This window comes from Oncorhynchus tshawytscha, unplaced genomic scaffold (assembly GCF_018296145.1).
Source record: "Oncorhynchus tshawytscha isolate Ot180627B unplaced genomic scaffold, Otsh_v2.0 Un_contig_19528_pilon_pilon, whole genome shotgun sequence".
NCBI lineage: Eukaryota > Metazoa > Chordata > Actinopteri > Salmoniformes > Salmonidae > Oncorhynchus > Oncorhynchus tshawytscha.
In genome coordinates, this window is record NW_024609408.1 from 82,375 (window position 1) to 95,333 (window position 12,959).

At 44.2% G+C, this 12,959-nt stretch overlaps 1 protein-coding gene across 1 annotated transcript; it reads left to right on the forward strand.

Annotated features, from left to right (window-relative positions):
- Positions 1-1,406: 1,406 nt before the first annotated feature.
- LOC112232056 (G protein-regulated inducer of neurite outgrowth 3-like) lies at positions 1,407-12,571 on the forward strand. Its single transcript, XM_024398867.2, has 2 exons — positions 1,407-1,939; positions 9,060-12,571. Exon 2 carries the CDS (start codon positions 9,156-9,158, stop codon positions 11,931-11,933), a length of 2,778 nt encoding a protein of 925 aa, XP_024254635.2. The 5' UTR covers positions 1,407-1,939; positions 9,060-9,155; the 3' UTR covers positions 11,934-12,571.
- Positions 12,572-12,959: the final 388 nt, after the last annotated feature.

The window sequence follows — 12,959 nt, forward strand, 5'->3', positions numbered from 1 at the left end:
GGGGAGGAAGCGGGGGTAGGTTGACCTCAGGTCTCCCCACTGGAAGCCCGGGGTTGGGGGAGCTGGGGGAATCTATCAAATAGCGCACCTCTGACAGTGTACAGTACTAATGCAATTAGTTGTGCAATTTAGTTGGTGTGTTTCTTGTTTGAAGTGCAGTAGTGTAATAATCAGGTTCCCTTCTTTATAAGTGTGTTGTTCTATTTGTGTATTTGTGTGATTTACGGATTTGTGCAGTTTCATGTTTTTTTTTTTGTGTGTGTTAGGAATAGGGTAATAGTGTAATTCGATTATCTTTTTTATTCTATTTATATATTACAATTTGTTTCTATTTGTCTTTGTTACTTCTTTTTGATATTTAGGAGTCCTATTTTTGTATATAAATTTATATTTATATAGTTTTAAATGTTATGATTATTTATTTGTGTTTCCAAATGTCTGAATAAAAATTACAGTTAGCGCAGAATGGTGCTTTTTTGTTGTTGGGGGAACAAGCTAGAACCGCCACTGAGTACAGGGTATAATTATGATGCTTTTCCCCTTCAGTGCAAGTGCATGCATAGTCACATCCATATCCAGTGATGGAAATGGATCGTGTATAGCCACTGCCTCAACACAACACTAGACAGTGTTGTGGTTCCCACTAGATATATAGTGCCCAATGCTCCAAATGCTTAACATCATTTCTTTTTTATGTGGAACATAGATGATACCACAGCAGGAAATAACTAGCCTATCATATGTAATTAAATGCGGCTTTCTCTATGTTTGATGTCTGATGTCCCTGCAATTCTGTGTCCTCCTGTCTGTCATACCATTCTGTGTCCTCCTCTCCTTCATACCATTCTGTGTCCTCCTCTCCTTCATACCATTCTGTGTCCTCCTCTCCTTCATACCATTCTGTGTCCTCCTCTCCTTCATACCATTCTGTGTCCTCCTCTCCTTCATACCATTCTGTGTCCTCCTCTCCTTCATACCATTCTGTGTCCTCCTCTCTTTCATACCATTCTGTGTCCTCCTCTCCTTCATACCATTCTGTGTCCTCCTCTCTTTCATACCATTCTGTGTCCTCCTCTCTTTCATACCATTCTGTGTCCTCCTCTCCTTCATACCATTCTGTGTCCTCCTCTCCTTCATACCATTCTGTGTCCTCCTCTCCTTCATACCATTCTGTGTCCTCCTCTCTTTCATACCATTCTGTGTCCTCCTCTCCTTCATACTATTCTGTGTCCTCCTCTCCTTCATACCATTCTGTGTCCTCCTCTCCTTCATACCATTCTGTGTCCTCCTCTCTTTCATACCATTCTGTGTCCTCCTCTCCTTCATACCATTCTGTGTCCTCCTCTCCTTCATACCATTCTGTGTCCTCCTCTCCTTCATACCATTCTGTGTCCTCCTCTCCTTCATACCATTCTGTGTCCTCCTCTCTTTCATACCATTTTTTCCCCCATTCTTTTTTCTTTTTCTCTTTTACAGTCATTGAGCATCCCGAAAACAATGCAGTGTGGACATCCCCTGGGACACCACGATCTCGCAGAAAGAGAGAGGTGACACCGCGATTTGTTAGCTCCAATGACAATGTAGCCTATTGCTCAGTGAAGAGTAAAGCAAGTTTGATATGATAACTGTTTGTATAGGAGGAGGACCCAACCGAACAAGCATGAGTCATAGCGCACAGCCACATCTTCTCTAGACCCTCGCAAGAAAATCGATATTACATGCTTTGACCCAATTATCATTTAGGCTACCTCCTCTGATCAGTCCTGTATCCCGAACCGCTCCGATCGAAGGCGCGGCTTTATGTCAAGGAGACCTGCTTGGAATTATTTCATTGATATTCAGCCGGGTGCTTCAGCCGCACCGTGGAAACAAACAGGGACTAAATAGCGCAGTAATCAACCCCCGAATATGATATGATACGGGGACTACACCGCACCAGGTAAGCTGTCTCCTCTTTGTCTGAATAAAGTGTCGTTAAGATAATAAGTGTACAGATAATGAATTCCTCCGCAAGGTCAAATATGAATGTAAAGCCGCAAGGGGGGTCCTGAAATTCCTAAGTGTTGATGTGTTGGTTATTAGGAGTGGGGTTCGGATGTGCATCGTCAATTGACATGGTTGTGATGTTGTTTCTCTCACCTGACTGTATCTTTTCATCGCATTCATCCGCACACCCCTTTGTTTTGTCATGGCTACGATAATGTTGTATTTTCTATATCAATTCACTTGTAGGCTATATCATAAGATACTTGTCTGGGGTTGAAACTGTAATTGCAGTGGGGATATTTTTGTTCGAGAGAGGAGACCCTAATATGACGAATGCATAGACACGTTCACAGCTACAGACGGATTGGGTAGCCTATAGGCCTACTAAATGTGTAGTAGAAGTGAAACGTGAAATAGATGAGAAAGAAGGATATTCTCTACTATGTGATGCTTCTAAAGGAATTCATGTCATAATGGTAAAGTTGATGTATGACTAGGCTACATTATCTCCATCGCTAAGTCCATGCATTCTAGTCAGCCGGTCACTGACTGCATAAAATTGTATTTTAAATATATGGTATCTCCAGGGAAACCCACAGACCTACGAATTACTATTTCAGAATGAGATATGATATGACCATTCAATTGTCAGGGTCTATTCCCCCAACTCACCTATTGTATCATGTGATTCGTTGTGATATGTATAGTGGGGCAAAAAAGTATTTAGTCAGCCACCAATTGTGCAAGTTCTCCCACTTAAAAAGATGAGAGAGGCCTGTAATGTTCATCATAGGTACACTTCAACTATGACAGACAAAATAAGAAGGAAAAAAATCCAGAAAATCACATTGTAGGATTTTTTATGAATTTATTTGCAAATTATGGTGGAAAATAAGTATTTGGTCAATAACAAAAGTTTATCTCAATACTTTGTTATATACCCTTTGTTGGCAATGACAGAGGTCAAACGTTTTCTGTAAGTCTTCACAAGGTTCTCACACACTGTTGCTAGTATTTTGGCCCATTCCTCCATGCAGATCTCCTCTAGAGCAGTGATGTTTTGGGGCTGTTGCTGGGCAACACGGACCTTCAACTCCCTCCAAAGATTTTCTATGGGGTTGAGATCTGGAGACTGGCTAGGCCACTCCAGGACCTTGAAATGCTTCTTACGAAGCCACTCCTTCGTTGCCCGGGTGGTGTGTTTGGGATCATTGTCATGCTGAAAGACCCAGCCACGTTTCATCTTCAATGCCCTTGCTGATGGAAGGAGGTTTTCACTCAAAATCTCACAATACATGGCCCCATTCGTTCTTTCTTTTACACGGATCAGTCGTCCTGGTCCCTTTGCAGAAAAACAGCACCAAAGCATGATGTTTCTACCCCCATGCTTCACGGTAAAGAATGGTGTTCTTTGGATGCAACTCAGCATTCTTTGTCCTCCAAACATGACGAGTTGAGTTTTTACCAAAAAGTTCTATTTTGGTTTCATCTGACCATATGACATTCTCCCAATCTTCTTCTGGATCATCCAAATGCTCTCTAGCAAACTTCAGACGGGCCTGAACATGTACTGGCTTAAGCAGGGGGACACGTCTGGCACTGTAGGATTTGAGTCCCTGGCGGCGTAGTGTGTTACTGATGGTAGGCTTTGTTACTTTGGTCCCAGCTCTCTGCAGGTCATTCACTAGGTCCCCCCGTGTGGTTCTGGGATTTTTGCTCACCGTTCTTGTGATCATTTTGACCCCACTGGGTGAGATCTTGCGTGGAGCCCCAGATCGAGGGAGATTATCAGTGGTCTTGTATGTCTTCCATTTCCTAATAATTGCTCCCACAGTTGATTTCTTCAAACCAAGCTGCTTACCTATTGCAGATTCAGTCTTCCCAGCCTGGTGCAGGTCTACAATTTAGTTTCTGGTGTCCTTTGACAGCTCTTTGGTCTTGGCCATAGTGGAGTTTGGAGTGTGACTGTTTGAGGTTGTGGACAGGTGTCTTTTATACTGATAACAAGTTCAAACAGGTGCCATTAATACAGGTAACGAGTGGAGGACAGAGGAGCCTCTTAAAGAAGAAGTTACAGGTCTGTGAGAGCCAGAAATCTTGCTTGTTTGTAGATGACCAAATACTTATTTCCCCCCATAATTTGCAAATAAATTCATTACAAATCCTACAATGTGATTTTCTGAATTTTTTTTCTCATTTTGTCTGTCATAGTTGAAGTGTACCTATGATGAAAATTACAGGCCTCTCTCATCTTTTTAAGTGGGAAAACTTGCACAATTGGTGGCTGACTAAATACTTTTTTGCCCCACTGTATGTAATATTTCAGTCAATTCAAGAGGGGATAAACCTCAGTAGTCCTAGATATATTTAATGCGACTGTATTGTACGATAAACTTTTTGAAAATGGTTTTCAAAATATTTTATGTATTTATTTTTGCAAATGTAGAATGTGCAATTATTTTGTGATAAACTTCCAAATGCAGTTTTTATTTAATTATCAAATAATTTCTGGGTAACAATTTAAGTACATCACTGTGATTATTTTCAATTCTAATTGTAAAAAATAAACAAAATATTGCTTCTTCGCAAGGATACATTTCTAAAGCAATAATTTTGTTAGGACTGTCTGGGAGTGGTCTGAGTTGGGATGGGAAAATTTAAATCAAGCTATTATTGGCAGAGAGGTTTGGAACTCTCTTTCTTATTGGTCTATTAACTCATTTACCCATGGTGATGTCACCAGGCAGGCAGAAATTTCAGGCGGACTTTTCAAACACCTCTTACTGGCATTATCACTGGCATTATCATAATGTTCGCAATTTCACAGTATTATTCCAACCTCATAGTGTGAAAATATATATAAAACACAGGAACGTCACTTTTCTTTACTGCGTTGGGCTTTTAAAGCAGTATTCTTCCTTTTTTATCAGTAATGTCAGTATTAGCCTAATTTATTACCAATGAATGATGCTGTTGGGTGTTCACACAATCTATGTCCTGTTTGGACCGCTATATTGTATTGATTAGCAATAATATACACTATATACAAAAGTATTTGGACACCCCTTCAAATGAATGGATTTGCCTATTTCAGCCTCAGCCGTTGCTGACAGATGTATAAAATCGAACATACAGCCATGCAATTTCCATACACAAACATTGGCAGTAGAATGGCCTTACTCAAGAGCTCAGTGACTTTCAACAAGGCACCATCATAGGATGCCACCTTTCCAACAAATTTCTGCCCTGCTAGAGCTGCCCCGGTCAGCTGAAAGTGCAGTTATTGTGAAGTGGAAACATCTAGGAGCAACAATGGCTCAGCCGTGAAGTGATAGGCAACACAAGCTCACAGAACGGGACCGCTGAGTGCTGAAGTGCGAAGTGCATAAAAATGGTCTATCCTCTATCCCCTTTCCTGTTTCAGCACGACAATACCCCCGTGCATACCCCCGTGCACAAAGCGAGGTCCACACAGAAATGGTTTGTCGAGATCAGTGTGGAAGAACTTGACTGGCCTGCACAGAGACCTGACCTCAACCCCATCGAACACCTTTGGGATGAATTGGAGCCAGACCTAATCGCCAAACATCAGAGCTCAACCTCACTAATGCTCTTGTGGCTAAATGGAAGCAAGACCCCGCAGCAATGTTCCAACATCTAGTGGAAATCCTTCCTAGAAGAGTGGAGGCTGTTATAGCAGCAAAGGGGGGGACCAATTCCATATTAATACCTATGATTTTGGAATGAGATGTTTGACGAGCAGGTGTCCTCATATAGTGTACCTCGCTGGATCTTATTTACCACCTTGTTGATTCATCTGCTTGGTTTAATCCACTGAATTCCCATCGAAGTAAGAAACAAGACAAATCTAATTACAATGCTCCCGTGTCTCAAATGAACAGCTTGGGGGCCTCTCGCTCATCTTCGATATTAGCATGGGGTGATGGAACTCCTGATGGGAGACCCCACATCTACTCTATATGAGGCAGAGGACACACTGACCCCTTCCTGTAGGATACAGTCACCTCCTGCTTCAAGGAACCAAGGCCCTTATTCACAAAGAGTATGCGTGATAGTTAAACTGATCTAGGATCAGTTTAGTATTATAGATCATAATGAATAAGATTACATGGACAGAGGGGACCTGATCCTAGATCAGCACTCCTATTCTGAGGGGCGTTATGAATCATTACGGGCCCTGAATAAAGGAGTGACTTGTCTATCCCTCTGCCTCTCCCCTCAAAATGTACTCGGACAGAGTAACTTAAACCCACAGTTCTATTATATGGAATATTGATCCTAAACTGATCCTAGGTCAGCATTCTTACTCTCCCACTTACTCTTTATGAATACGGGCCTATTCATTGTTTTGTGCAGAAAATAAAATGTCACAGGTTCTGGCTATTTGGACATGCCCAAAAAGAAGACTAACCTTTCCTTGGCTGAGAACAAACTTAATGATGAGGATGATTAATAGTGAGGCCCAAAAACAACACCCTAGGACACAAAATTCCAGAACAACAGATGCTTGAAGTCAGCATCTAATTTTGATTGAGATAAACTACATAGGAAATCACTTCATAGGATGTGAACGTCCTCGGATGACAGTTCAAGGAGTCACACACAGTGTGTCTGCATGAGTGCTGAGTTGCTCTGATTCCTTTTCTTCATTTCGCCCCTGTACACCTGGTTCAATTATTGCGGGAGAGTTGATTGCTGAATGCTCGGTTGGCCATTGAAGAACAATTTCATAGGGAACCATCATTTCACTTCACACTTCCAAGGGGTTGGATGTGATCTTGTCCGATAGCCAGAGAGTGGTGCAGTAGTAATAGGTCACTTTCGTATAGTGTGAATATACTGTGCACGTTTGCCAACTGTGTGGCATGGAAAATCCAATCTGACAAATCACAACTCAAGCACTCAGGACTATACAAGCCATCCTATTTTCCTTCTGTACTAAAAATACCATGGCAAAGCCATTTAGTTTGTACCTTTCAGAAATCAGATTTCTTTTTGAGTGGGCCCCTGCTCACTCACTCTTTCTATTTCTCTCTGTCTGGAGTCTGCAGCTGCAGGCTTAGACACTGCTTGAGATTTATTTTCGGATGGGTGTGTGCGTTTGGCCTACATATAAGCCAATACACTCTGATGTATTTGAGCCTACAATTCTAAATGGAATATTTAGTAGCCTGGCTAGGACATTCAGTAACTAGAAGTGTCTGATTTAGAAGGATAAGGATAACCCGTTGAGACATTTACTTTGTTATTAATGACAACAGGCCTGCTTTTTAATTGCCATAACCTGTAGAATGATGACGAGGAACATAAGATCACAGAGTCGAAAATGAACAGACTCTATGATGAATGAAGCCTGTTGGAAAAATCCAATGGGCTAATTGAAGTGCATTTGAAATCTCCCCGAAATGGTTCAGTGTCTTATCTATGTCCACAATAAACAGCTCTGTTGCTGTAGCTTCAGGGGAGATTTTGCAACAGATGAGACCAACAAACACACAGAGGTCTGTGTTTGAGGCCAGCAGATGGCTCATTTCAGACCTTTTTAAAAGGACTTCTGTCATAGATATAGGATCGTAATTTGATCACTCTTTTGTTGCTGAGAAAATTGATCAACTCCTACAAAACTGTCCATTTATTATAGTCCACATAATAATTCACATTTCCTGTTGCTGCAGGATTATATTCTTACTTTAGGAAACAAATTAAGATCCTACATCTGTAGGCTGCAGTGTCTGATAGCTCTTTATTTTACCCTTATTTTACCAGGTCAGTTAACTGAGAACACATTCTCATTTACAGCAACGACCTGGGGAGTAGTTACAGGGGAGAGGAGGGGGGATGAATGAGACCATTGTAAACTGGGGATGATTAGGTGGCCATGATGGTATGAGGGCCAGATTGGGAATTTAGCCAGGACACCAGGGTTAACACCCCTACTCTTGCAATATGTGCCATGGGATCTTTAGTGACCACAGAGTCTGGACACCCATTTAACGTCCCATCTGAAAGACGGCACCCTACACAGGGCAATGTCCCCAATCACTGCCCTGGGTCATTGGGATATATGTTTTTTCTAATGGTAAAATCAAACATGGAACTAAGGCTACACTATTGCTTTCACTTGTTGCGATTGCAAAGTCAATGCCTCTGTCCCCACTTAAGGATAATTCAATAGATTTCCTCCTGGGTTAAGAGGAATTATTTAATTCACTCAAGCTTGTTGAAGTGTGTGGTAAGTGTTTGTGATTCTTAGTCTTTCAAATTCCATCAGTTTTTGAGCAAAAATCATTTGTGGCATAGTTAATCTTAGTTTTGGCATTGCTTTATCTTCTCTGCTCCAAAGGGACTCGGAGTGCTCATGGTCCATCATTTCAAATCAGTTTGCAGTCATCAGAGACACATTAAAATGAAATGTACTTACTGGAATGAGAAGAGGAAAGGCCAACCATCTCTGAGCAGCAAAACAGTTTAGGTCAGTTTTGAAGCATCATTGTCTTGGGCTTATTCTTAGTCATTTGGAGTTATTGCTATTATCTGTTGCTTTGTTTACAGATTCAGTTAATTCATTCAGTTCTGATGCGATAGTTGGCACACGGTCTTTATTGTGACGGATACTAGGAGTCAGAAATAAGCGAAGGTGTCAACTCCCATTGTTTTAATATATTGCCTCATTGGTCACTTCTCCATCAGATGTCTGGTCTCGAGGATGAATATCCATAAATGTTTTTTGGAGTGCACTACACTGCGGTACAACTGTTCCTCATCACTCATCCTGTTAGTTTTCTAATTTCAAGTTAAAATGTCTTTCTGTTTAAAAAAAATTGTAATAAAGTCTCACGTCTTTTTTGGTGTTTCGAAATCACCTTTGAGGTCAGGATGTAATATGCAAGAGTGAGAAAGACATGACCAAGATCATCATTCTCCACTATATTATAGGATATTATACTATATAAGGTGTATAATATAGTATCGTTATCTACATGGAAGGATCTAATGTGTTGTTCATACTTCTTCTCTGAATCTAAAACTATTCTATTTTTCCTACTTTATAGGGAATTACACAAATAGACAGGGACAGGATTGTGGACACCTGGTTCGACTTTGGATCCCTACAGTAGAAGTGGCTCAGAGGACTGTCTCAATACAGGATGGGAACCAACCCAAAAAGGACAGTGAAAGTCCAAATGGTCCCTCAGCTGGCTGGAGTGGAAGCTCTGGGAAACCAGGAGTCTAACGCCAACTGGGCTAAAGAACCAAACCTGAACCTCACCCAGGGTTGCCCTGCCCCCACCACTACTACTACCCCTGTCCTTACAGAACACACACAGGATAACCTGTGTCTGACAACCCCCAACACAACCTCCAGGATCCAATCAACTGGCCATGAACAACCGGTTGGCGGCGGAGTGGGGTCCAACACCAACACAACTTTCTCGACCAATGGCGACGGAGGGAAATCGCCATCGGAGCATGTGATTGGAATAGAGCAGCAGATGGTATTGACATGCCGAGGAGGTGTGAGTGTAACCGAGGCGACGGCAGAGGGCCGTAGGGACGGCAACGCCAATTTGACAGCATTAACCCCCACAGCCGCCGCCGAGGAGAAGGAGAAGCATATCTGTAAGGCTAGCCTGTCGTCCGCCATTACATCATCAAAGGTTGACGTGCATACAAATTACTGCAGAGAGAAAGAGCCTGGTGGAGCAGGGGCGGGGGAGGGGTGTGCAGCCAAGCCATCGCCAGAGCCCACAGCAGTACAGAGTGCTACAGTCAGAGTTTCTGCAGTAGCTAAAGCGGAGTCACTACTAGAAGGGGACAACAAAAACGCAACCACACCAAATCAACATCCCCCTCAGACCTGTGATCCAAAGCATACCTCGGCCTCTGAAGTGCTGACGTCTCTGACGACTCCCAAACAAGGTAAGGCAGAGGGAGCTGCAGTGACTTCAAACAAGGTTGCTCCAACTCTTTACAAATCAAAAGAGGCTGATAATAGTACTACAACACAGAGTCTCTCACCTTTACCTAGCCCTGCCACCACCACCAACCCTACTCCACCAGAATGTCCTCTAAAGGCCTCTAAAGAAAATACGCCCAAGACAAACTCTCAGAACCCTCCTTCCCAAATGGAATATAATAAAACGACAGCTACATCGCAGCCGGAACAGACCAAGGAGACTACAGTAGCTCCTGTCAATGCTGCCATCACCATCACACCTCCATCATCAGACAGCAAGGAGAACGTAGGGCTTAGGAATAAGGCCTCAAGTCCGGTACCCCCCGAGAAGAAGGATTTAAAACCTACTCCAGTAGCAAAGACGGAGATCTGCTTAGATAAACACCTGCAGGCGGCATCGTCAGAGTCTTTATCACAGAAGGATTCTCCCTCGTCACCCAACGAGGCCCAACAGAACCAACAGCCGGAGGCCCAACAGAGCCAGAACCAACAGCCTGAGGCCCAACAGGGCCAGAACCAACAGCCTGAGGCCCAACAGGGCCAGAACCAGCAGCCTGCCCACCATGCAGCACAGGTGACAGACGAAGCCGTCCAGACTGCCTCGGTCTCTGAGGAGATGCAACAGAAAGCCCACTGCAAACTATACCGGGAGGCCTCCACCATGACCCGCACCCCCATTGCCACCCCCACCGCCACCCCCACCCATAGCAAGCAGGGCCAAGACGTGGAGGTCCAGGCAGTGGCTGACGTGTGCAGCCGGGCGGTCTCCACCAGCCCCAGCCTGTTTCCTCTGCCCCCGCCCTACAGGTCCACTGACAGAGGTGCTGCCCTGAGGGAGGAAGCAGCAGCTGAGAGCCTGTCTGTGGTCTACCAGGTGCCCCTCCACCAGATTCACATGGGCAGCAGTCCATCCTGTCCCCCGCCACCTAACTACACCGCAGGTCTCAGGTCCGGGTCAGAGCGATTGACCCTGGAGGCGGGGTCATGCTCTAGTCAGAGTGCCGGGGTGGTGCTCCATGCAGAGGAGGCGGTGGCGGCCCTCCATGCAGAGGTCGCCAGGCTGGGGGCCAAGCCTAAAGATCTGGCAGTCGGGGGGGCAGCAGCGCTATGCAACATCCAGCAGAGAGGAGCACTCCCGCCTCTGCAGCCCGTCTACCAGATCAACATCGAGTCGTGCGGCAGCCAAAACAAGCCGGTAGCTAAAGGGAATCATCACCAGCATCGAGGCGAGAAGGCAGTGGCAGACTCCCAATCCAAGCCCAATGCAGCAGAGAAACCAAAGGTGTCTAATGAAGCGCAGACCGTGCCAACGCAGCCTGCCAAGCCTCCCTCTGCTAAAGCTCCATCCCCCTTGTCGCCAACTCCCGCAAGCAAGACCAAATCCTCCGACAATAAGGCTGCTCCTCCTCCTTCGCAGTCAACTCCTTCCGTTACCAAGCCCAGCCAGGCCTCAACGACAACCTCCAAAAAAACAGAGGACACTAAACCCAAGACGGCAGTGAAAGCAGCGAAGCAGAGCATTGTTAAGGGGGTTGGGGGCGTTAAGGCTTTGTTGGGCAAGAAGAAGCAGGAGCAGCTGGAGCCGGAGAGGAAGGAAAAGGAGGACGAAGACGAGGAGGGGAAACAGAAAGGAGAGAAGAGCGTGCACGATGTGCTGTGGGACGAGCAGGGGATGACCTGGGAGGTGTACGGAGCATCCGTTGACCCCGAGTCCCTTGGCTTTGCCATCCAGAGCCACCTGCAGTGTAAGATCAAAGAACAAGAGAAGAAGGTCGTGACCCAGTCATCACTCAGGAAGTCCATCTCAGTGCCGCCGGTGGTGCCCGACTCGCCCGCCACCGTTGCCGTGGACGACGCCAACAGCAGGAAAAACAAGAGGAGGCAGCAGAACGTTTTCAGGTCCATGCTGAAAAATGTCAGACGGCCCAAGTGCTGCGCGCACCCTCCCCCTACCGCCGTGCTGGAGTGAGAAGGAGAAGCAGCAGGCTGTATGCAGCCCACACCATCAGCTGAGTCCCCTATAAAGCAGGCTGGTTCACCCCTTGTTATGGTTCCTCCGATGCCAAGCCATGTGTGGATATTGGGATCTCTCCCTAACCCTACTGGTCAGATGTTGTGGTATGCAATGTTACCTTAGATAGGGTTGATGATTATCAACAGAAGAGGGCAAAACAAAAAGCTAAAATAGGTTCTTGTTATGGACAACTTATTTTTTAGATGAGAGATTCTAACAGTATTTAATGAAAAATGGCAATAATATTATCTTAGTGAAACGCATGTGTGTTAGTACTTATGGCAGTCATAACTAATTTTACCACTATGAAGTCCTGGTGTATACAGTACATGCCTTTGATCTTTGGGCGTACATACATATTACTCTCAGTATCATACCTTTTACAGATGTGCAACTAAATATCACTACTTCTCAGTGCAGTGGGTGCATTTTGGTATATATACAGTACGATTACGTTCCGGGTGTATTGAACAACCTCTATTTATAAGATGAATATATTATTATTTGTTTTTTTGTTGCAGATTTTATTTTGAATTGGGTAACTACTTATTTTGTCTTGATAAAGAAGAAGAATAAAACCTCTGCTGTGCTCATTTCCGTACGTCTTATATACAATATAACACTGGGCCTGTGTGCATTTAGGTGCTCTATATTTAGTCTCTGTTCTCTCCGTTTTGGATTTTTAAAAACTCAAGGTCGAAAACTGATCTACAGCCGAGCAGTTTTTGTCTGGATTCATTGACAGGTGTTTCAAGAGAGTGTTAGCAGCATGTATCCCCACAGTGTGAGTTCCTCAGTTACAATGTGTTATCAGATATTGCTTGAGGATGGGTAAAGGGTCTGTTTGAAGCAATATTGCAGCTGATAGCTGATCTATGGGGACCGGAAACTATTGAGAACGTGAGTAATGTCAAGTAGTAGAGACATTGCTAATCCGAGGAGCTCTGAGGTCTCTATTTTTAAATTCCTCTTCCAATTGGT